The sequence below is a fragment of the Pipra filicauda genome, unplaced genomic scaffold, assembly GCF_003945595.2.
Source record: "Pipra filicauda isolate LSUMZ 115617 unplaced genomic scaffold, ASM394559v2 scaffold6_size6359152_pilon, whole genome shotgun sequence".
Taxonomy (NCBI): domain Eukaryota; kingdom Metazoa; phylum Chordata; class Aves; order Passeriformes; family Pipridae; genus Pipra; species Pipra filicauda.
The window spans coordinates 4,467,931-4,491,992 of record NW_024104865.1 but is presented as its reverse complement, the minus strand read 5'-3'; the positions used below and the strand labels follow the sequence as shown (position 1 = coordinate 4,491,992).

The following is a 24,062-nucleotide window of genomic DNA, read 5'->3' as shown; positions in this document are numbered from 1 at the left end:
GTTGCAATATTCTACAGCAAGTTAAAAAAATCACATTTGCATGAGTGGTATTAGGTATACAATTTTAGCTCTGCTTTGTCTGTGTTTCTTGTGTCTTTTCAATGTAGTAGTCTCAAAAAATTTTAAAGCTTTAAACCTTTGTTATATATCAGTAACATTTAAATCCAGCTGGAAAAAATAAATTAGCATGAGTCGGTTCTTGTGGAGATGGATCTTAAATGTAATAAATGTAATCCTAAACTCAAGGGATTTCCAGGATTCTGGGGCAGTTTACATCAAGGTCTGGAGCAGGTACAGTTTCTTGTTCAATAATTTTTCAACAGCTATGAAATGTCTACATGTTGGATTTAATTGTCTTGCTACAAGAGGAAGAAGCACCTAAAAGAAATGGCTTTTACATGTATTTGCTATGAAAAATGTTTATTTGCTGTAACTCTTACTCAAAAAATGTGGTTTATTATATAAATTTAAGATTTATTTACAGCCACATAAAGTCTCCTTAGTTCACAAATGGCTTTCTTGATTTTATTTTAGAGACAATGGATTTTGTTCTTTGCTGCATTTCTGAACTGACAATCCTCTGTTTTTATAGCACAGGTAGAGAACAAACACAGTCAGTGTGAACTTCCTCATGCTTCTTTGTCCACACATTTCGGCCCTGGTCTAGAAGGTCAATTCTGCAAGTACAAATGGAGCACAGCCTCATCCAGCCACAATCCTGAGATTTTCAACAAGGGAAGCGCATCAGTTTATTAAGGAAGAGCTCTGTTTTTTTCTGTTTATTCCCTCCACTGACAGGCAAGCTTTGGCAGTTTTGATGACAAATGAAGTGCTATTCTTAGCATTCTTTGGCTTTTTTTCACTTCCTAATAAAATTAATTTTCTTCTTCATTAACAGGACTCATAGATATTTTATTTCATATTCCCTAGTGCTGGGCAGTCAGCCAAATGCTGGGTTACCCTCTGTCAGGCACACACATACCATACTCATCAGGTGCTTTTTGCAGAGGTTGCTCTTTCTTATGCTGCTTTTTCCGTTCCACAGCAGTATGCAAGGCCCGAAGAATCAAATCTTTGTTGTTCTGGACATTGTAGTAACTTAGATTAACAAGTTTGTCAAAATCTTCCTCTGAATAGCTCAGATTGTTTATGTAGTATGGACCACAGGCATTTGCAACATCAACATCACCATCTGCCATCTCTGAGGGACTCCGTTTCACACCTAACGGACAATCAATGACTTGGTTAATTTACAAAAAACAGTTAGTGTCTGAGTGTTTCTCAGGCATGCAAAAATAGCGGATCACAACCCAAAATTTTCCCTTCGTAGATGTTTTATTGCTGGGATATTTGGTTGGCAGCAGGGAGTGGAGAAGCTCGTAGTGGTAAGTCAAGTAGGAGTTGTCCTGGCTACTCTTGGAAATGCCAAAACGGGTAGAATAGTTCTTTTGAGCACAGGAGGGTGAGATTCCCTGCCTCCTCCTCTAGCTCTGGAGTGAGCTGTCAGCGTAGTCCTCACGTTCCCCTCCTTGCTGACACTTTCCCAGGCCAGACTCTGCCTTGCTGCAGCCTCCCAGCCACCACAGCACCCTACACTTTTAGCCAAGGTGCAAGTGAATGGCAATTACTCTTTCTCTCTTTCCTCCCCTTCTCCCAAAGCAGACAGCAGCAGCAAGAGCCTCATGACAGCATGTTTTTTTTTCCAGATGATGAGCCTGAAATTATGAGTTCTGGAAATTATTGCCGGGGAGAGGGGAGACAAACTCCCTCACATAGCAGCTCTACAGAGCTAGAAGAGCTCTACAGAGTGCATTATAGAAGAGCAGCTCAGAAGTTAATTTTCAGTTACTCTTCTAGTTCTTTCTCCTTTTCTCTTTTCCCTAATTCCCTTTACAAAGGGCAGCTGCAGAAACTAACCTTTCAGTTATCTGATCTGTGGAAAAAGCTGGAGTAGAATGGTGTGCGTACCTGCATAAATATCCTTAGTCTATTTGAATCCTGTTCACAACCCCAGTTGTATACATCGAATATGCAATGAACTCAATCCAGAATACTGACAAAGCAAAAGTACCATATGATTTTTTTAAAACTTATTTAAAATAAAAGGATAAGGATGGATACAACTGGGACAATATTTTCTGCATTTGTTTTGATTTTAAATTTATTATACCATATATCAACCTAGAACTTTAGGCTTTCAGGATACTGTGGGGCTTTGAAGTGAACTCACAACTGGAGTTAGGGATTGTAGCATCTGGAGGAGTATCTGAGATTTTTGGTACCAAGAGAGTAGTATGGCATGTGAGGTATGGTACCAGGACATAGAATTCATCTGTTTTGAAGTGACTGGCAATGTTGCTATTGAAACTCTTTAAATTTCAAAGTAAAACTCACTGAAATGAACAGAAACTGTCAGCATGGCTGTGTTGTACTTTCATCACTTCACTATGCCTCACAGCTACATTTTCATCACTGTGCTAGTTTGCACTTTTGTTTTCAAGGTTATCTGCCTAACTGTGAGCCTGGAAATTATTTTAAACAATGAAATCCTTAGATTCCCCAGAGCATTCTTTAACAGGAAAGGATGACAAGTATGAGAGGAAATAACCCTGCTTATTTCTGCCACTGCAGATAAACAGAATATACTTTTGCTCAGTAAACTCTAAACCTACCTATGAAAAGCCAAAAAAAAATCTGAAGAGGGCATATGGGCCAAAGGCTGATCACAGCTTCTTCTCTACTGTCCAGGACAAATCACATATTTTAAGTTTCATAATATGGTTCAGATCTAAGCAAAGAGAGTCCAAGTCTGATTTTACAGCATGATCTGAAGAGCAGATATTGGCCAGTGAAAAAGAAAAAGAGGGTATCTGCTGCCTCTGTTAATGTGATGGGTAACAATAAACTTACCTGGTGCTTTGTATTCCCTGAAGGTGTCATTTACTAGAGGGAAAAATACCACAATTGGTGTTTCTGGGCTTTCTTGATCACCAACAATGTAGCATTCCTTCAGATGTGGGGTTTCCTGATCATCTGGCACCTTTCTAGGAAATGGAATTCCCTGTTTTGCAAAGTATTTAGAGGCTTCTTTCAGGGGCTAGTTGCCACAACAGGAAAACAAAACAAAAGAAAACATCAGAATATACAGGAAGAACTTTGAATTTGACCAAAACCTGATTTCACTAGGAATATTTGTGAGGTAAGGGACAGGTACTGACATACTATGGCACATACCCACTTTAGATGTAGATTGTTTATGGAGCCAAGACCTGGAAGGCCAGAGTCAAGTGAGATGGATCTGGGTCCAAATACCTGTCTTTGAAAATCTACATGCCACATTTGGATATGAAAAAAGCTGTCTTTAGATGATGTTTTATTCCTAAGGAATTTAACATTCCTAAATACAAACTGTTCTTGCATTTATTTGCATATCTGGCCTTCTGCATCAAATCCTTCTATTGTTACAGTTGTATTGTCCTGAGAGTATATTTTCTTATGCATAAGAATATGTATGATTGCATCGAGAAATCCTGGCAATGTTTAAAGGCATTTAGCTTCATTCATTCTACATCTGACTGCCTTCAAATCAGCTGAAACCATTTACACGTAAAAATGGGAAGATTCAGTTTATTAAATTATTACTTCCTGATAACATTTGTACTGTTCAATAAACATATGTAATCTTGGTAAGTTGTTAACTTATTTACACTTCCCAGATACTCTATGAGTAGAGGATCAGCTATTCTGGGAATTCAGTGATGAAACAGAAAAATAGTAAAGAAGAATGTACAAGGCTCACCCCTGTCTGAGAGCCTGAACTGTAGTTGAAATGCAAAATGACATCCACTTTCCTTTCTGGTCTCATAAGGGGTGGGTAACTGGTAGCAAAGGTAAATGCAGTATCAATCAGGATGAGGTAATCTGTTGCTGTTGTCAGGTGGTTTGGCTGAGAGTCAAGCTCACAGTCTAGAAAAGAAGCATATTTCTTCAAAGGAGGTACCTCAATGCAAAAGGGGTGCTGAAGAAAGTTTATTGTTAACAAAAAGAGAATTTAACTTTTCTTGGGTCTTAGATCTACCTATACAGCTGATGGGTGCAGTTCAGTCATTTCTCAGTTCCTCATCTGGCTTCCTCTTTTCACTATTTACTCTGCAATTTCTTTGGCTTTCCTCTGTTTAAAAGGGGTTGATTTGGGGCTCTGGGAAACAGCATTAATTCCATCCCCTGCTTTTAGGTGTGACTCTGATCAGGTTGGAGGGGGAGTGGGTTGTGTTTTGGGTTTGGTGGGTTTTTTTGTTTTGTTTTGTTTCTTTTTTTTTTAATGCAGAACAAATTAAAATGGCATCTCACTGTCTCAACACACTAAAGACTAAAGACATTTGGTGCCTCGCTTGCTATGAGAACAGGCACAGAGCTACAATGGTACATGGAAGATCTGGAAGATCTTGATTATGAAAATTCCCAACCTGGATAAGAGGGAATACTGTTACAAAGGTTGTATCTTACTTACAATTAAAAATGTAACAGGAAATAGGGCTCCATCCCACATCCCATGAGTATTGGCCAGGCAAGAGACAGCGTTTGATGGCACCAGTGCCACGTCACAAGCATGCAGGCTGGATGGCTGGCACATCAGCAGACATATGCTGAGTGACTGGTAGAGATGTTTCTCATCTATTGGTCATGAAACTTCATGAAATTTTTTAAGAACTTATTTTTGAAGCCTCTCCTGCTACCTAATTTCAGCTTTCAGTGCAAACAGTTTCAAATATTATCGGAACATGGGCACAAATCAAAAAAACAGTCAGATAGATAATCTTTTAAGCATGGTTTCTTTTTCATAAGGATCGTTTAAACAATAACTCAAAGCAGGGTGCTATTACCATACCTTTCCACTTGGAAAACTCGCTCTCTAGATAGTTGTTGTTCATCTGGAGGCCCTTCAGGAAGTTATGGATTTCTGATGCTGCTGGACGTAACATTGCAACATCTCGGAAAATGTCTGAAAAGCTGTCAGTGGGACAAACCACTCGAGTATCCAGCTCATTTGGTCTTGTAGGGAATAGGGTTTCATCATCTGCAGAAGAAAGAACAACAGTTCTTGTATGCCGTTTCATTGTTGATGTCAATCTATGCAGTCATGATTTGGTTTAATATGTTTGGCAAAACTGTAACTTCTTTCTCTTTTTATTTCCAGGATTTCCAGAAATATCAGTTTTTCAGTAAGCTTTGAAAAATCTCTTTCTTCTTCTCGCTTCACAGTGATAAAGACATTATTTGTACTGCAAAAGAATCCACCTCGCCTACTACAAATTTCATTGCTTTTCTCTTTTATGCACTAAATATCTTGCACTTACTTTGTCTTCCTTTGCTACTCCATGTTACAGTTTCTTTCTCAGACACACACATAAAAAGGCACATAAACACAATCTCTCAGCCACATAAACATAATTAATGTTTCTCACAAGCAAATGTAAGCTCCTTGTTTTAAGAACAAGAAACTACACCCCACAAGTGCAAGAAGATAAAATAAATAATCTTTTTTGCTACACTTCTCTTCCTTCTCATCTTTTTTCTCTGTAACATGTCTGTCTTGTGTATTTCTCTTTGAAATCCCACTCTGCAGATCTTTCTTAACTTTTTAGCATGTTTTGCAAGTCTAATCCTTGTAACTAGTTTGGAGTGACTTCCAGTAGTACTGAAGTTTCTATCAATGCTTTGTAGACTTTGGAGATGCAAAGATGATGTTTGCTCTTGCTTCTGTGATTCTTCATGCCACACTTCAACTTCTGAGAAAATAACTGGGAGATTGTGGAATGCTACAGGAGGCTTTTATTCTCTTCTACTCTACAGAGATATTTTTCTCTAGTTTTGCACCTGTGCTCAGAAAACATCTCATAAGAGGACCTTTCTCTCTTTTATTTTATTTTTTTTTGTGACATATTCCATGGGTTCTTTTCTACACAACTGAAATGATTGACATACTATAATACATGGCATTAATTTCCTCCTGGTTTCCATGTGGATAATTGAAATCCCTGAAAAGGATGTTCTAAAACGGCCTTGAAAAATTCAGTGAGAGAATAGAAGCACAGACAATAAGAAAAAAAATATAAAAAGAGATAAAAAGAAGAGAGGGAAAATAAAATAACATAATCATGTAAGAATAACCCACCTATGTCAGTAATTTTGTCTTGGGTCCATTTGTGCCAGAAGTCTTCTGAATGAACAGATATATACCAAGCATCCATAAGGTTCAAGGAAAATACACTGCTCCAGATCCCTGTGGCATAGGATATATTCGACAGAAAATAAACTGATAAAGACCTGAAAGTATTTTCATTCACCTTCAGTATCTTCTGCATTCTCTAGCAAATGTAATTAATTATACTATACTAATTCATTATACTATATTAATGCACAAATAGTAGGGACTGTCTTTCTAAATTGGTATAGGAATCCAAAATGTATTTGAAGAATCTAACTTATTGGCATATATTAAGAGGGCTGGTAGTTTTTTTAGTATATCTGCTAACACATTCATTTTTGTTACATGGCAAAGTAACTTTTTGTCAAGTTCATCTTAGTATTTTCCATCTGTCCTTATCATTTGTTACTCCCCAAGTTCCCAGCATTTGTGATTCTAAAGGTTTCATTTGTTTCTAGCATAATCCTGTTACAGGTACGCAGTTATCATGCAGGACTATCAAACACGAAACATTCAAGAGTCGTGTGCTAATATCCCTTAGAATGAGGAAACCAACTTAAAAGTTTTGAGAATAGGAAGTGCAAATGTATGAGTCTTTTGATTTTTCTTCTAATTTTTTAGGATTTGGAGCATATCTGCATTCCATTTTCAAGTTCATCTACTAACCAGTCCAGGCTGACACCTATTTGCAGTCTATCAGCCTGATAAAACATCATTATGTGATATGCTTGGATATGCCAGGTGTCCCACAGTGCCTTCCTGAACCTTTCAAACTGCAGAACTGTACCTGGTGCTCTTGGGAGGAACAGGCCACACCTGAGCAGGAAAGGACCGCAGGACCTACGTGATCAGTCCTTGTCTTGTTCAGGAGCTGGAGTGCAAAGGAATTTGCTGAAAACCTTTCAAATAATTGTGTCGCTGGACACTGCCTGTATGAGGGCATACTCTAGCTCACTGTCAGGGAACAGGGGCAGAAATGTCCCAGCATTGCTCTAGAGAAGGGAGGAAGAAAGCACCAAGGTGGGAGGTGTAGGAAGGGGCTGGTGACCTGCCAGAGTTTCTGACCACAGAAGAGGAGAGCTGAGTACCTTATCTGAAATTGCAGCCAGGGAGAGAAAGATACTGAGTTGCTTCCTTACACCTCACCACTAGCTATAGTGAAATCTCCACACAAGCAGAAAGTCTCAACTTCTCAAAAAAAACCCCTGAAACTTCCTTTCTCCTTCATGCAGTTGGTGGAAGTAGGAAGAACAATGAGGCAAGAGATTGCTTTCGCAAAGGGAAGAAAGATTTCCTTATTACTTTCACTTTCTTGTGCAAGAGGGAAAAAAGACAAATATTATGAACTATCTGCACTCTGAAATGGAAGTGTTATCCTAAGAATTAATCAGGGTTAGGTGTGACAGGAACTTTGTAGATAAAAGTGGGTATTTTAGAGACTCAGGTTGCAGAATAAACTGATGATTTAACTTAGTGGCAATGATACACAAGTTTTGTTGCTGACAAAGACATACAAGTATTGCAAAGGCCTCATGTCAGTAAGCATAACCACATACGAAATCAAGTAAATCTGTTCAGCTGAATAAAATCAGAGAGAAAACAAAAAATCCTTCAGATGGTAACCTGTTATCAATTCTAATATTTTACCATATACTGCTCCTGGCAGATGAAGAAAATACTAACTGCTTCATTTCAGAAGAAGGTTTGTGCAGGAGCAGATTATATTATTTTACATTTCCCCAGAACAAAAAAATCACCTTCCAAAAAGCAGATTCTGGATTCTGGGATTTTCTTCATGAGACGACCCATGAAGAACTCACTGCCAAAATCTTCTGCACGAATGAATGCTCCATATTTTGGGAATCCTACCTCATAAGGGGTGAATTCCACCCATTCTAAAAGAAAAAGAACAAGGCAGTCTGATTACAGCATCAGAGGTATAATTATTTGAATAAAGCATATGATATTGGCCAGGTTAAGACAGACTGCTTTCTAAATAACACTTTGCAAGAAGACATTTATTCACTGTACATTTCACGGTGGTAAACGTTAAGAGCCAATTGTCCTCTTACATCTAAATGTCTCTACAAACTTGCTGAAGCTTTCTACAGAAATACAGACAGATAATGTCCTCCATCATCCAACCTTTTATCCTGAATACAAGATAAACATACTAATGCCTTCAAAAAAATAACTATTAAATTTCTGCTCTGAAATAGATTGGCCTTTTAGTGTATTTGTGCATTGAATTGATTTCTTCACCTAATCCTAAATTGACCCTAATTAGGAACAAATATTAAATGCAATTCTAGAGTATTATTACCTCTAAAATCCTTGTCGCTGATTTTATCCTTCACATTGAGAGAGAGGTAGATGGGCAGGGGATTTTGACCCTGATTTAGTGCCTGCTGCTGATCTGTGAGCTTATGGGAGTCCTCCTGTTTTGAATAAGGACAGTAGCTGAGGACAGTTAGATGACACAAAGAGCTTCTCACTTCATCTAAGCCTAGTGGTGACAACACAGTGCATACAAGGCTCCAACTGGGATGCTCCCCACCTGTTTAGTTCAAAGTGTCATGACCCTCCCCTGCCCCAGCACTTGAGCACACAAATAGTGCTAAGTTCATATGTTGAAAAAAATATGAGATTTCATTGGTAGGGAGAAAATGTTGTTATTCACATTTTTGTTTCAGAAAAAATGTCTGGAAACGTTTGAAAAGCTCTTTCGAACAGAAATATTTAATTTCAAAAGAGTAAAACTTTCCCTGACTGCCCAGAGAAACATTTTTTTCCTCAGACCTGTGACAGAGACAAGGCTCAAACAGAGTTAGTCTTCAATGAGCCTTGACCCTTAGTGTTTCTGCTGCAGAGCATACTCAGGCAGGGTAGAAAGGGCAGGATGGTTTGGGAGTAGAATCAAAGTTTGAAAGGATGCTCTGTTCAGATCCTTCTCAAAGCAGAATTGAAGGTGCTCCTCCTCACCAGAGCAGCCCTTGGAAGTATAGCTGTGTCACCAGGGCCACTAGACTTCCCTTGGGCTGTGTTGGTCAGGGGACAGAGCTGTGGCATTGCAGGGACACTCGCAGCTTCCTGCTGAGGAGACCCCCAGGTAGTCTAGCACTGTGATGTGGATGTGTGCGGGGTTAATCATATTACAAGGGGAATGTTTTTGGGAGGGAAATATTAATGAAGATTAAAATAGAGCTTGAATATTGCTTTTTGGTGGAAGTGTTTACAGGGTAGCATAATGCCATTAATAGCTCAGAGATACTGGGTTTGGGTCTGTGATTTTCATTTGTCATCATATTGTGCAGCTTTTTAAAAAGAACAGCGGGATTTTCATTTAAATTTCTACATGTGAGTTCATAGAACCATAGAATATTTAGGGTTGGAAGGGATCTTAAAGATCATCTAGTTCCAACCTCCCTGCCATAGGCAGGAACACCTTCCACTAGACCAGGTTGCTCAGAGGCCCACCCAGACTGGTCTTAAACACCTCCAGGGACAGGGAGTCCACAACCTCTCTGGGCAACCTGTTCCAGTGCCTCACTGCCCTTATAGTAAAGAATTTCTTCCTAATATCTAATCTAAACCTACCCTCCTTCAGCTTAAGGCCATTTCCCCTTGTCCTATCACTACATACCCTTGTGAAAAGTCCCTCTCCATAATCTATACGAAAAACAAACAAGTCAGAAAAAAAACCCCTTTCTGTAAGGGTGGTCAAACATATGTTACCCAGAGAAGTTGTGGAGTCTTCACCTGTGGAGATATTCAAAGCCCATGGTTCAGGGTAGCCTGCCCTTCCTGGTCCTGTTTGAACAAGATGAACTCCAGAGATCCCCTTCAATCTCGACTAATTTTTGATTTACTGTCTTCCCTCACTGTTGTATTCACTAAATATTCAAATCTGAAGAGAAAGGTGCTGTTATTGTACCTTGTCATGGAACATGGCTTCAATGATGAGTCCCCATAGATCCGTGAAACATAGTTGGTGTCCTTCCTGTTTCCTCTGGCACAACTCCTTCAAATAGTATTTCAAACGATCAGTTGCAAAACAAGTAAGAAACTTATTTTTGAGCACATGCTTTCGGGCATCATTGACTGTTTCCTTAAGATCCTTTTGGGACCAGTTAGGATCTTCATACAAGTTTGACATGGTCCTGAAAAAGAAAAACAAAACAAAACAAAATAAAAAACCACAAGGAAAATGTGAGTTACTTACTGTGAGTTATGAAGCAGAGCTTTGTGAAGTTATGGAGGCTTGTGTATTATGTCTTAATTCACATGAAAAAACACCATGTATGTGGTACCATCCACGTATTTAATTCCAAATGTGGGAAAATATTCACTGGAAGAAACAGAAAAAAGAAAGCCCTTTCTTGATAGTAAAGATCATACAACTCTTCAGATCACTTCTTGATGTCATATATAGAAAATTCCTGCGACAGCTTTGCACATCTTGGTCTTACCATGTTGTGCCAGATAAACCAGTGATGTATGAGACACAGTCCAAGACACTCATTTCCTGTACACTGAGAAGGTGAGCATACATGGCTGTCAGAGCTCTGGTTCCACCACCTGTTGTCATGATTGCCACCACAGGTACCTATTCAATCCCAAAATACATGCATTTAGTGACACGATCTGAGAAGGGAGACATCTTTGATTAGAAAGTTACAGCACTGATAAAGTAGTAAAGATTCTGCATGCCAGCAGTCCAAGGTGAAGAAAAACCTAAATTAATAATGGGGCATATAAGGAGTAAGAAATACTTCATATTTCCTCTGGCATGCAGCTGTGCATTAGAACATGAAATCCACCTTCTCAAACATCGCATTTTCAGTGCACTATTGCAAAATTAACACAGGCTGGCCAAAAAAACTACAGGAAATTGTACCTCCTACCGTCTGAGTCAGACTTTTATCGGATGCAATAGACCAGAAAACATCAGTGCTATCTCACAGTTTCCATGTAAGCAGTAATAACCTCTCTTTTCCTGAAGTTTGCTAAGGTCAGTTTCTACTATTGTATAGTTATTTCACAGGCCATACTAGAGGTGTCATGGCTGATGGATTTAGGAGCACAGAGCAGTTCAGAACACCTGAGACCAGAGGCTGGTGACGCCATCTCCTTTTACAATTACTGTAGGGAAAGAGAAGCAACATTCACTCCACCTGCCACATGTGTACATACAATACTAGGTATGCAAGTGAGCTGCAATTACTTCTTTCTGTGATCATACGGAAACCCAGGGACTGATAGTCTTAGAAAAAGAATTAATTTGTGAATATAAATTGGCTGCATTAACAGTAAAGCCAGCTACCATGCACTGGGGTGAATTAGTCTCATGTGCAAATCATCAGGAGAATCTAGAGAGATTGTTCTGCAGGGAAGTATGGGCGCCTCTACATCTGAGGGGAAGGAAATGGTCCATAGCTTAGTGCTGGAATTTCAAAGCAAGGTCTTGTGTCTGAAAGGTCCAGCTGTGCAAAAAGAGCTAAACCCAGTTTAGGTCAAAATGAGGAAAATTTGTCATCTCTGCATTTGAGTTCAGGCTTCACACTGCAGTCGTGGGCATACAACTGAAAAAGAGAAACCTGATTTCCTCTCGCCTTGGAACCTCTGTTATTAATCCCCTTTGTCAAGCAAGCAGAGGCTATAGCAGGTGATGAAGTCAAACTGGCAGCGTGCTGGGCTTACACAACAGGAACGTAAATGCTGGCACAAAAGATAAACAAAATGAAGTCCAGTTTTAACTGTGAGGGAACGAAGTGCTGAATCAACAGTTTAGATCTGGCTGAGATGCCTATGGGGCCTAAAAGAAGCTTTGGCTTAGGTTCTGAGAGCACTTTGCCCTTCTCAGCATTATGGTGCAGACTGCTAGTGAACACAAGGCTAGATTCTGTAGCAACAGGGCTACAAGGTTTTTATTATTGTTTCCTATGAGTACTCATTTCTTCCCTAGAATAAAGAAATCAGCCCCAGAAAGAAGAAGTCAGCCATAGCTTGTACATGAAACTGTACACTGTGTCCAGAGAAATGTAAACATCAATGATATGTTTTGACACTCATCTGCGGAGAAAGCAGAGAATAACTATGTCTCAGGCACCTCATCATCCTGCAAGTTCTCTTCCAGCTGGAGAATGTCCTTCAAAGCAGCTGCAACCACCTTCTTCCTCTTGCGAATGAAATCCCGTTCCTGGACACACAGGTCAAACCCCAGGCGTACATCTAGGTCTTCCTGACTGGAACAAGTATCAAGTGTCTTACATGACATTTGTATTTTATATCAGCATTTTAATTTCTTCTACTTCAAAAATAGACATGCCTTCATTACCAGGTCTATATAAAGCAAAGCAGAAAGATATTAAATGTTCTAGTTTGTTCTTGGAAAAAAATAGTCCATCTTTCTTTGAATTGAGGGGTTTTCTTTTTTTTTCCTCCCCGCCAAAGGTACCTGAAATTAAATATAGCTACATATAAATAATTGTTCCTTTTCAAACATGAATTCAGAAGCCTGCAGAGGGCAGTGTTTTAAAGGTGGCTTTTAAAAGTTGTGCAAACTTCCACTGATACCTGTGAAATGTGTACTGAAGTTGTAGATTTACACAATCAGATGGGTTTGCTATATTTATAAGCACTACTTTTGTAGTTTGGAAACTGCTATGAAAATTCTTCTTAAGTGTGGTAAGGAAGTTTTTAAATTACTGCTGTAAATGGTATGTATATCTCATAGCATATTTACTGAAAATAAACAGCATGATGGAAGACATACCTGCTTTTTTGGAAGTTCTCTTCCATTACAATGCAACATATTCATCTTATAAATTTTACTAAGGCCTTAACCATATTCCAAAATACACAATGTGTTTCCTTGGTTTAAAAATAAGCATCACTTGATTGAGTTTATTTGCATTTATCTCTTTGAGTACACATTGAAAAAAAAATAAATGAAGGTACATTGATTATTTCAATTTTTTTCATATCGTAGAGCACTGTGATTTTGGTCCTTTAGTGAAAGAAAACAGTTAAAAAAACCCCTTGGGAAACAGAAATGTTTCTTTCAATTAGTTTTGAAATGATGCTTTTATTGAAAATCTGAATTTGGCAATGAATTTAGAGGTATCAGAGTGGCCTATACCATGTAATATTGATTGCAGCACAATATGAATAGAAAATTGGTGTCTTCTTTTCTTAACTCACTGTCCCATCACATAAATTCACAACTGTTGAAAATTTTTGTGTTGTGTACTGAGTTAATTTTATTTTATAGTCTGAAATGAGGATAAGCCATCATTCAGGACACAAAGTCAGTAACAAAGGAACTGGAACTTGATTGACAGCTACCTGAATACAAAGAACTAAGGAGATGTCTTACCATTTTTTCACCTTAAAGCGCAAATCAACTTTTCTGTGCTGAAAATTAAAAAGATAAAATTATGAATATTGATATTTTGTTTAAAACAGTCCTTTTCCCCCATGCAGATTGAGACATAGATCTTTTGGGTCATCATTACATCTACGAAGCTCTGCGTCTCAGTCAACTGAATTTGGGAAGATAGGCTCTCCTCTCAAGGTTTCACTAGTCCCAGAATGTGCACAGATTTAACACATTAAGGCTTTAGTACTATCATCTGTAGTCCACATCTTCTCTCCGTTATGAAATTCAGGTGTAGCTTGTGCTGGTACTAGTTTGCTACACAAGTAACAGAAGAGCTGCAGTGCTACACCTCACCTCTCTGGAAGAGTCCACCACTAAACTTTGAAACCTTGAAACTATGTCCTCTCAGATAATAATGTCAGATACAAGGGGAAGACAAAAAGTCTGAGCACCCCAGACTTGTGGCATGGGTTGCCTCTTGTAGCAGTGTACCAGGCTACAGCCTCACCCCTCTTCCCAGTGGCTCCCAGTGAATTTCAGCCTGGTTAAGTACATGGAGAATAGAAGAAGCATGAGGAAAAGCCTAGACATTTCCCTTCTCCCCCTTCTCCCCAGAATTCCCCATTTTATTTTGCTCCAAATAATTCACTTCGTTATGCATCGCCCTAGATTGAAGGGGGATTAGAAAGCAACCATCTCTGTAAAGAGAGAAGTGGTCTTCGGTTTCTGCTTCTTGATAGTCACAATTTTAAAAAGCTTATAAAGGATTCCCCATGGCCAGTAGACACTTACCTCACCAACTACTTCCCGCTCTGAGGGGAGTGACTTCAAAGGGATTGTCAGGGGGATGCTTCTCCTCCTTGCTCCACATGGCACACAAGCACACTGAAAAGTAGCACGGAGTGCTTTTTGGTTAAAACAGAAATGTTCTTCTCTTGCTGCCTACTCACATGTAAATGTCAGGTCATAGGACTGTCTGTGTTCTCTACCATGTTCTGGGGTAACGTACAAAGGTGGGAAGCTTCCTCTTCTTTGTGAGCGTAACATCCAGGGAGGGTTGCTTGTATCTGGCATAGTGGAAGAAAGTGGGATCTGGGAGAGGGGAGCGGGAGTCACAGCCCACTGAAACTGTCTGGCTTTCTTCAAAGGATCCTCTCACTGTAAATGTTAGCTCATTCTCTAAAACAATGAGATAAAATGCACACACAAAATTACTTACAATTGCAAAAAAAGGAGCGGGGGGAAAAAAAGAAGCAAAAGGTAGCTTTGAACAAATTCCTTCTCTTGTTTCATATTTGGAAAGCTGTCTTCTGAAAGTGATCCAAACCCCAAACATCTCTTTGTAATGTGCTGAGCAAGAAGTCAGATTAGAGTGTGATGTGAATGGCACTGAATTTAAGACTGATGCATTTCTGTTACAATTGCATCATGACACAATGAATACAAAGAGGTACTTTGCGTTGTAAATTACCCTCATCTCAATGAGCAAAAGAAGCTCTCAGTCCCCTAAAATAAGATATTACTCTGCAGCAGATGACCCTATTTATATGAAGAAATTAGCTAAACCTGCCAGTGTGCGTTACGCATGCTCTGAGATTGCCTACCAGATCCAGCCTCTCAGGGGATGTGGGCAGAGGAACTTCTAGATTCTGGATCTTGATCAGGGTCAGGCAGGAGCCAGCTGCTGAGTGGCTAACCCCTGCAAAAAATGAGGTGTTGCTATGCATATGCAGAAGGTGAACTGACAGAAATGCTGAGGAAAGTTAAGGTTATGGACTACTGTGCCTGAGGAATTAGGCTTTTTCAGGGTTTAGCAGCACTATAGCAGAGGTTTCCAGAATCTCAGCTTGGGATCTAGATACCTTCTGTACAAGCACCTGTTGTTTTTTCTGTACTCTGGCACAAGGCTCCCCATGAAGTTGGAACCCTGAGCCTACACCTGCTGCAGGACTGGTAGCATTATCCGCTGAAGAATTTTTACAAATCATCTTTGATATGATCAATTAAAACCTTATTATTTTGATGATTCAATTTCTAGGCCTTGTTAGAGAGGGTAGAATCAGTAATATTCATTTAAACAATTAATAAGCTTACCTGAAAAATGCTTCTTTTGCATTCTGCTGTCCAAGTGAACTTCCAAGCAGGCTTCCTCGCGACACTACAGTACGCATGATGGGGACAGAGAATTAGAGAACTCATCCAGCCACCTCACCACCCATGCTGGCAGATGTTGGCAGGGGAATTGCTTGAATGTGGGGGCCAACTGTGTTGGAGGCTCTTGCCATATCCAGTGAAAGTGAGAATTCACTTCATTGTCACATAGGAAGATGGTGCTCTGCTAAACACATTGCAATTTTCAGTGGATGCGGACAAAACAGGGTGAAATCATAACAGTCAGAAAGCTTCTCTAAGATCATGCTGGCCTCCTTAAAGATAAAGCTTCTAAGAGAAAGTATCACTAAAGAATGAAGAGTGGGGACATTTCCGTCACTGATGTTATGGTCAGCTAGGGTAAGGAATGATGTGGGAAAGAACACAAAAGAACAAAACAAATATTTTACCACTATTGCTCCATTTGTGATGATGGTTTCAGGAGGATCCAGGCTAGAAAACAAGAATAAATAATATGTATTTTACAAACAATATATTCTGGATATTGTCCTGAACAGGACACACTATTCTTTCTTAATTTTTTTATTACAATTATTTTATTTGCTCCTTCTTATTGTCTCCAGAAGTATGCTCCCTTTATGCTATATGCCACATAATGACCCAGCGGAAATGATTAAATTGCAATAAGGTATCTGGAATGTGCTTGTAATAGCCTTAGTAGCACAAGATGGGTAGCAACCTTCTCCTCAGTCATGACTTTCCCAGAGAATGCTGTCCAGTAAATCTATAGACTTACTGCAGAGGGATTTAGCATCCAACTCTGAACTATGTAAGTAATACATAAATCTTACTAAAAAGTCACAGAATTAAAAATTTGGAACTCTCCTCCACACCATGGCATTTTCCTTTTGTGGGATGATTTGTTAATGCACACATCAACTTTGGAAAAAGATTGAATTTGGCTATTGACATGATACTGGTCTACAGAAGGTTTCCCTGCACTAATGCACCACTCCAAGCTGTAATTCTGATTATTGGGGTTTTACTCACATGCTCTCCAGTACAAACTCAACTTCCAACTCCTCCTTCCTCTGAAAATAAAAAAAGAAGCAAACTCCATTAGCATGTGCAGAGGTTTTCAAAGCGACCTTCATTTTTGCAAGCACAGTTCCCTTTATGTTTTCATAAGTAACAATATTCTGTTTCATGCTTGCTATTGTCAGCATTAAAAGACAGAGACAGCTTTTTCTTCACCAAGGATAAGATTTCAATTGTACTAGCAGACTATAGTGTGTTTGGTGCTTAAAAGTCTCCCTACTAAACCTTTATCTTTGCCAGCTTCCATGTGCTGAACATGGTATGATAAGACTTGATGTATAGTAAAATATTGTGGAAATAGGCTGTTTTCCTGTCCTTGTTTCTTTTTTCTTTTCATAGTCTTTGTGAGGATTACATAAATTGTCATTTTCTATCAGATTTATTAAAAGTGCAAAGCTTGGCTTGGGATTTTGGCCATGACATGCCAGAGGAAAGCAAGAGGAATTTGAGAAGGCTATCTATTTTGTCACTGGCATGCAATTTCCAGGATTTTAATAAATTTTGCTACATTTTTACTACCAAGTTGGTCCTGGTGGTAAAAGACAGAAGAGACAGCATGCCTTTTTAATCAGAGGGGAGAGAATGGACATTAAGATGTACTAAATGTCTGAGTGAGCTCTTACCTGTGGATTTAGAGGGAATGTTATAAACACTCTTTCCCCAAGGGGGATTTTAGCTACATCAAAAAGCACAATTGCATGGTCATCATCATGAATAATGTCATCATCAGAAACAGTGATTTCCAGAATATTCTGGGAAAAGAAATTAAAAATAACCAATTCATTAGCATGTACTCAAGAAGTATAATATTCTGCAGCTCTTGCAGGTTTAGCATCTGTTTTACAGAGAGGAAATAGAAAAATATTGATGAAAAAATGTCACAAGGAAGAGTAAGAAAGTGAGTCTTATCTACTTTATAAGAAACAGCTCTTAGTCTCATCAGTTAAGGCTGAACTGAGATATCTTTCTGGTCACCTTTTATGCTTTTAAGTAGCTCTCATGAAAAACGCAATCTTTTAGGGAGGAATATGGATTACCATATTCCTATATTGTTTCCTATCAACAGAGGTAATAAAGGACACTTCATATCAATAGTCACCTTTCCGGATCCTTGGACATTCATTCTGCTTTCAGCCACCTGTTCACAGCCATTTGAGTGTAGTGTAACCATCAGCAGCAAACTGAGTAAATATCTTCATCTTACTAGAATTTGGCAGCTTCCTGGCATTGATATGCCATTTCATGTCCTCTCAGGAAAAGATGTGTTTTTCTGTTATAGTGTAATTTTATATTTTCATTTCATAGTGTCTCTCTGTTGTAACTGTCATTGGTCCCATTAGCCTTCCCCAAGGAGGTCATACTCACATTATCCACGTATAAATAATAACTATCTGTTGGGAGTAAAGTGTATTCCAGCAAAAGCCAGAACTGTTTTGCTCCAGCTTGCATGGGGAATTTTAAGTAAACTCAGAAAGGCATTAGAAGACATGACCTCCTGTTTTGCTCTAAACTGAAAGATGTTACATAGAGACAAAGTGAAGAAGAGAGGTTTTTGTTTGTGTACCTTGACTTGTCTCTGTATCCGGAAGTAGAAACTTTCATTCCACACGGGATTTCTGCAGTTTTTGATGGTTTTGGTGTGGAGTTTTTCATCTGAAGCAGCTGGCAACCAGAGGCTCACATAGCAATCAGATTGGCTTACTGTAGAAACATAGGCACAAAATATCTGTCAGAGGAATCACAACACAAGCAGTGGAAACATTTAAATGCTCCATAGCTTGAACATGGGTGAGAAACGACCAGTTCTTTCTGATATACATAGGCCAAACCAGAAAGATAGAAATCACATAGCTGGATAAAATTAATTTGCTCATCACAACACTATTTTTAATAAGCAGTGTATTCAAATAACTATGCATAATCTCACACATTAAAATTAAAAATACAGTCCTAGCTAGTGGATAGTATGGATAGCCAGGAGTTTCATATTGCTCCTGATCAACAAAATTAGGTAGGAGAAATCACAACAGAGGCAGCACAATATGAGCTTCAGACCCTGAGAGGGATTGTGCATAAGTTGTATCTGAGGCAACTTAACTTTGTGAGAAATCTTAAAAGAATCAGGTTTCAGTCTGATTCAGATAGTAAATATATGGTATACCTGGTTATTAACTCTTCATGATGGAAAATTAATTATTCAAGTCCCCTTGATCATTGTCTCCTTAGGTGGGGTGGGAAGGGAGAGGCCTACCAGCACAGTTGCTGCTTCAGGAGGTTAGTAGTGAGCTGGAGCCCTTTCCTGGCATTTGTTGATGCTTCAGAGACCTGGAAGCTATTTCCTACTTCACATCTCTCCTCAGGAAAAATGAAGTGGCAGAAAGGATTTGGATCTTGCGGATGAAGGGAGTGAGCCTGCACTTGCTGTAAGGTACCACCTGCCATAGATCCTGAACCAAGTGAACACCAAACAGATTCTCAGACATCGGACAGGAACTGTTCCGGAAGCAACTGGAACAGATCCATTCTGTTGTGTAAACACAGACTTTCGTGAGAAAAGAGGAGAAGTCTAGTCCCACGTCAGTCAGCAGAGCTAACTACCTCATGAGTGGAGAGATGAACGCTCACTGTGTATAAGCATGGCGCAGGTCTTGCGGCAGCTCCTCAAGGTTAAAAGAGAGTTTGTCCTGGTGTCTTTGTTCAGGATATTAGATGTATTGCTTTGGGATATTTTGTCTAAAAATAACAGGTTGCCTGAAGTCCAGAGACCCTGTGATTGGGACATCTCCAGAGGAGGATGACTATTAGGCAGGAAGATTCCCAGGTAACAATTCATGCTGAATCTGAAGGAATTTCTTGACACTGCCATGAGTTTTCTCTCAATAAGGTAGTAGATTGCCTTTCAGACTTTGAAATAATTTTCACTGACAACATTTCAGGCTCTTAGATTTTTACATAATGGAAGTGACAGAATAATACATGGACTTTAATATAATATTATTACTTATTTATTATTTATTATATTGGTATAATATTGTTTAGTATAATATATATTCAATTTACTATGAGCAGGAGGGCTCTGATTACTGATCTATCTCATAACTGAACCATCTCTCATCATTGTGCTGTCTGACAGCTTGCTGAGCTGTGATGTGCTCGCCCTGATAAGTGGTATCACTGCCTCTGATCTACAGAGTTTCTCAAGAGCTTATAGGAAGCCAGTACAATAGCCAAGAACTAAATGTAGCCTCAGGGCAGCTGGACCATCCCTCCTGCCATTAATGAGAGCACTTACCACTGCCAGTCTCAAGTGTTCCAAAACCAATCCCAAAGTCACTAAAGAGGCTGAAATGGGACATCCTACAGAAATTGACATTTCTGAACTGATCTGAGACATAATTTCTCTCATTTTTAGTTTCTAGCCATCATAAGGTGCAGGAAGGGCTCATTTCTATATTTTTGTTGTAGTTGCAAAGGCCAATTATTTTCTTTTCCTTTCTTTTTCTTAATGAATGCCAAAATGCTTTAGCCTGATATTAAATTCCGACTTTCCACCACACAGTGTATAAAACAAAGATGGTAGAACTAAAACTCTGAGCCAAGCATGAATGGATAGCCACAGCATTTATGAATGTCTTTTGTTACTGTTTTATCTGGAATTTACTGATATTCTGGAGTGTTTTCTTTGACAAAATGTTTTTGTGAGGCTACTTTCTACAATAATTTTTCCATATGTGTGTTGATTTCATAAATATTTATGTAAAATAAGCTATTGACAATTAAAGAATCACAGAATCAGAGATTATGCTGAGTTGGAAGGAATCCAGAAGGATCATTGAATCCAACTCTTAGCCCTGCACAGGACCATCCCCAAGAATCACAGCATATGCCCAAGAGTATCATCCAAACACTTCTTGAACTCTGTCAGCCTTGGTGCTGTGACCAGTTCCCTGGGGAGCCTGTTCCAGCGACCAATCACCTCTGAGTGAAGATCGTCTTTCTAATATTCAACCTAAACCTCCCCTGACATAACTTCAGGCCATTCCCTTGGGTCCTGTCACTGGTCACCACAGAGAAGAGATCAGTGCCTGCCCTTCCTCTTCCCCTCACAAGGAAGTTGTAGACTACAATGAAGTCTTCCCCCAGTCTCCTCCAGGATGAACAGATCAAATGACCTCAACTACTCCTCATACAGCCTCCCCCCAAGGCCCTTGACCTTCTTCATTGTTCTTCTTTGGACACTCTCTAATAGCCTAATACTTTTCTTGTATTGTGGTGCCCCAAACTGCACACAATATTCAAGGTGAGGCTGCACCAGTGCAGAGCAGAGCAGGACAATCACCCCCCTCGACTATCTGGCGATGCTTTGCCTGATGCCCCCCAGGACATGGTTGTCCCTCCTGGCTGCCAGGGCACTGCTGACTCACATTCAACTTGCCATCAACCAGGACCCCCAGGTCCCTTTCTGCGGCACTGCTTTCCAACATCTCATTCCCCAGTCTGTACAAACATCTGGGGTTGCCCCATCCCAGGTGCAGAATCTGACACTTCCACTTGTTGAAATTCATATGGTTGGTGATTGCCCAGCCCTCTAATTTGTTGAGGTCTCTCTACAAGGCCTTCCTGCCTCTGAGGGACTCAACAGCTCCTCCCGATTTTTTGTCATATACAAACTTGCTTAGTATCTCTTCCAGTCCTGCATCCAAGTCATTTACGAAGATGTTGAAGAGCACAGAGCCCAGGATGGAGCCCTGTGGAACCCCAGTAGTGACAGGGCACCAGTCTGATGTTCTCCCATTCACTATTACCTCCTGTGCTTGACCTCTGTGCTTGAGTCAATTGCTCACCCACGGCACAACGTGTTTATCCAGCTGTGTGCTGGACATTTTGTCCAGAAGGATCCTGTGAAAGACAGTACCAAAAACTTTACTGAAATCCAAAAAGATTACGTGAATTGGCTTCCTTTGATCAACTAGGTGAGTTTCCTTGTCATAATAGAAAATCTGGTTTGATAAGCAGGACTTTCCCCTCATGAAGCTATGCTGGCTGTGACTGATGACAGTGTTGTCTTTCAGATGTTTTCCAGTACTTCCCAGAATAATTCTTTGTCAAATTGATGAAGTACATGATAGATAAGTGGACAGTGAGGTGGACTAAAAACTGCCAGGCTCAAAGGATTGTGATCAGCAGCACAAAGTTCAGCTGGAGGCCAGTCACCACTAGTGTACCCCAGGGGCTGATATTGATGCCAATGCTGTTTAACATCAGTATTAACAATGGGAGTGATGGGACAGAGCTCAGCTTCAGCAAGTTTGCAGGTGAAGCAAAACTAGGGAAAGTGGTTGACACACTCGATGGCTGTGCTGTCATTCAGAAGGACCTGGGCTGGCTGCAGAACTGTGCCAACATGAGCCTCGTGAAGTTTATCAAGGGAAATGCAAAGTCCTTCACATGAGGAGATATAACCCCATGCACCAGGATGGGCTGAGGGCTGACCAGCTGGAAAGCAGCTCTGCGGAGAGGGACCTGTGCATGTTAGTGGACACCTGGTTGAGCATGAGCCAGCAATGTGCCCTTGTGGCAAGCAAGGCCAACAGTCCGCTGGGCTGCATCAGAAGTAGTGTTGCCAGCAGATGGAAAGATCGTGTCTACTCAGCGATGGCAAGGCCACACCTCTGGGTTCCCCGGTACAGGAGAGGTAAGGATGTAAAGTCCACAAAGAAAATGCAGGACTGGAGTACCTGATGCATGGGGAGAAGCTGAGAGCCAGGACTCTTCAGCCTGAAGCAGAGAAGGCTCAGGAGGTCTTATCAATGTGTGTAAATACTTGATTGGGGGAGAGGAAAATAAAGAAGTCTGAGTCAGACTCTCAGTGGTACCCAGTGGAAGGTAAAAGACAATGGACACAAACCAAAATACAGGAAATCCCACTGAAACATAAGTAAAAACTTTGGTTTTGTCATGAGGGTGGTCAACACTGGCACAGGTTACCCAGAAAGGTTGTGAAGTCTCCGCCCTTTGAGATGTTCAGAACACAACTGGACATGGCTCTGAGCAACCTGCTGTAGCTGACCCTATTTTGAGCAGGGGGCTGCACTGCATGATCTCCAGAGGTGCCTTCACACCTCAGCCACTTTGTGTCATTCTGCAATAACAGGGCTAGTTGGTCACAGCCAAATTACATATTATGGTTAGTAATTACTATGTGTAAATTTGACCTTGAAGATGATGTGAGGTGATACCACTAGGAAAAAGCATGCTTTCTTTTTGTAAAGAAAGGGGACTATGCCACATATGGTTTTACCACAATTAATCTACAGTCACTACTGATGTGGAGAGGTTATTGTTTTCCATAGGATTCCTTTGATTTTCCATATTTTCCTTGTACAGTGTGGAATGATGGACAGAGTTAAATCTAGAGGGGATTCAGAATTTTAAGGTAAAAAGCAGCTGCAACTCCCTGGATGGCCTGAGGTCAACATGCTCCCCAGTACAACAATAAACATCTGCTCAGAGAAACAGAACGGAGTGCAGAACAAAGTGGAGACTACGTGCCCCCCCTCCTTTCTAATTCCAGCAGAATGGGAGAACATTGTGGTACTAAGACTGTACAGTACCTGCCTGCTAAGGGAGAATCAAGATGTTCTGCTGCTAAAGCCAACAACCATGTCAAACCTCCTCCTCAGGTGCCAAACCACAACCACCACCCCTCTCCCATTAGGCAAACCAATAGAAATAAAAGGTATTTATGACTAGAGACACTCCATCTCCACCCAAACATAAAGAAAATAGTATAAAAGTAAGTTGGAGATAAGGGGAAAGGGGGAGAAGATCTCCACTGAAACTGCTGGGATCAGTCAACTGACTGAGTCCATCTTCTCCTCTCCCAGAGGGATGCCTTGGGTGAGAAATATGCTCTACACGCATCGAATGCTGCTTTTAGGACTAGAGCTTTTGCTTGTGCTTACCTCATAGCATATTAATTAGATTGCTTTGTATCAGAGCTTGTGCTTGCTTAATATATATATCAGTAGATTGCTTTAAACATATTTTTGCAGCAGACACTATCACGAACAACCTTCTAACCTTATTAATCTGTCATAGTTTGTATTAATAGAAAGTATTATTCCGTAAACTGTTAAAGTAAGTCCTGCAGTTGCCAGCAGCGGATAACACCTTGGTGGGCCCTGCTGAGGGGTCCTGGCTCTGTTGAGCTCCCTCTGACAAGGGAGGTCAAGGTACCCTCCCATTTTGTGAATCTGTTTG

General features: G+C 40.1%; 1 protein-coding gene across 1 annotated transcript in view; it reads right to left on the bottom strand.

Moving 5' to 3' along the window:
- Positions 1–503: 503 nt before the first annotated feature.
- Positions 504–24,062, bottom strand: part of LOC114003128 (cytosolic phospholipase A2 epsilon-like) — a 36,916-nt gene continuing 13,357 nt past the window's right edge. Inside the window, exons 5-22 of the mRNA XM_027749788.2 lie at positions 18,364–18,500; positions 17,423–17,551; positions 16,752–16,792; positions 16,151–16,193; positions 15,684–15,747; positions 14,599–14,768; positions 14,382–14,474; positions 13,587–13,624; positions 12,318–12,453; positions 10,678–10,814; positions 10,143–10,368; positions 8,532–8,646; positions 7,966–8,103; positions 6,176–6,283; positions 4,889–5,077; positions 3,800–3,966; positions 2,911–3,097; positions 504–1,222 (exon numbers count right to left, since the gene is read on the bottom strand). Of these exons, the coding sequence (XP_027605589.1) occupies positions 957–1,222; positions 2,911–3,097; positions 3,800–3,966; positions 4,889–5,077; positions 6,176–6,283; positions 7,966–8,103; positions 8,532–8,646; positions 10,143–10,368; positions 10,678–10,814; positions 12,318–12,453; positions 13,587–13,624; positions 14,382–14,474; positions 14,599–14,768; positions 15,684–15,747; positions 16,151–16,193; positions 16,752–16,792; positions 17,423–17,551; positions 18,364–18,500 (2,384 nt within the window). The 3' untranslated portion in view covers positions 504–956. The remainder of the gene's footprint in view (positions 1,223–2,910; positions 3,098–3,799; positions 3,967–4,888; positions 5,078–6,175; positions 6,284–7,965; positions 8,104–8,531; positions 8,647–10,142; positions 10,369–10,677; positions 10,815–12,317; positions 12,454–13,586; positions 13,625–14,381; positions 14,475–14,598; positions 14,769–15,683; positions 15,748–16,150; positions 16,194–16,751; positions 16,793–17,422; positions 17,552–18,363; positions 18,501–24,062) is intronic.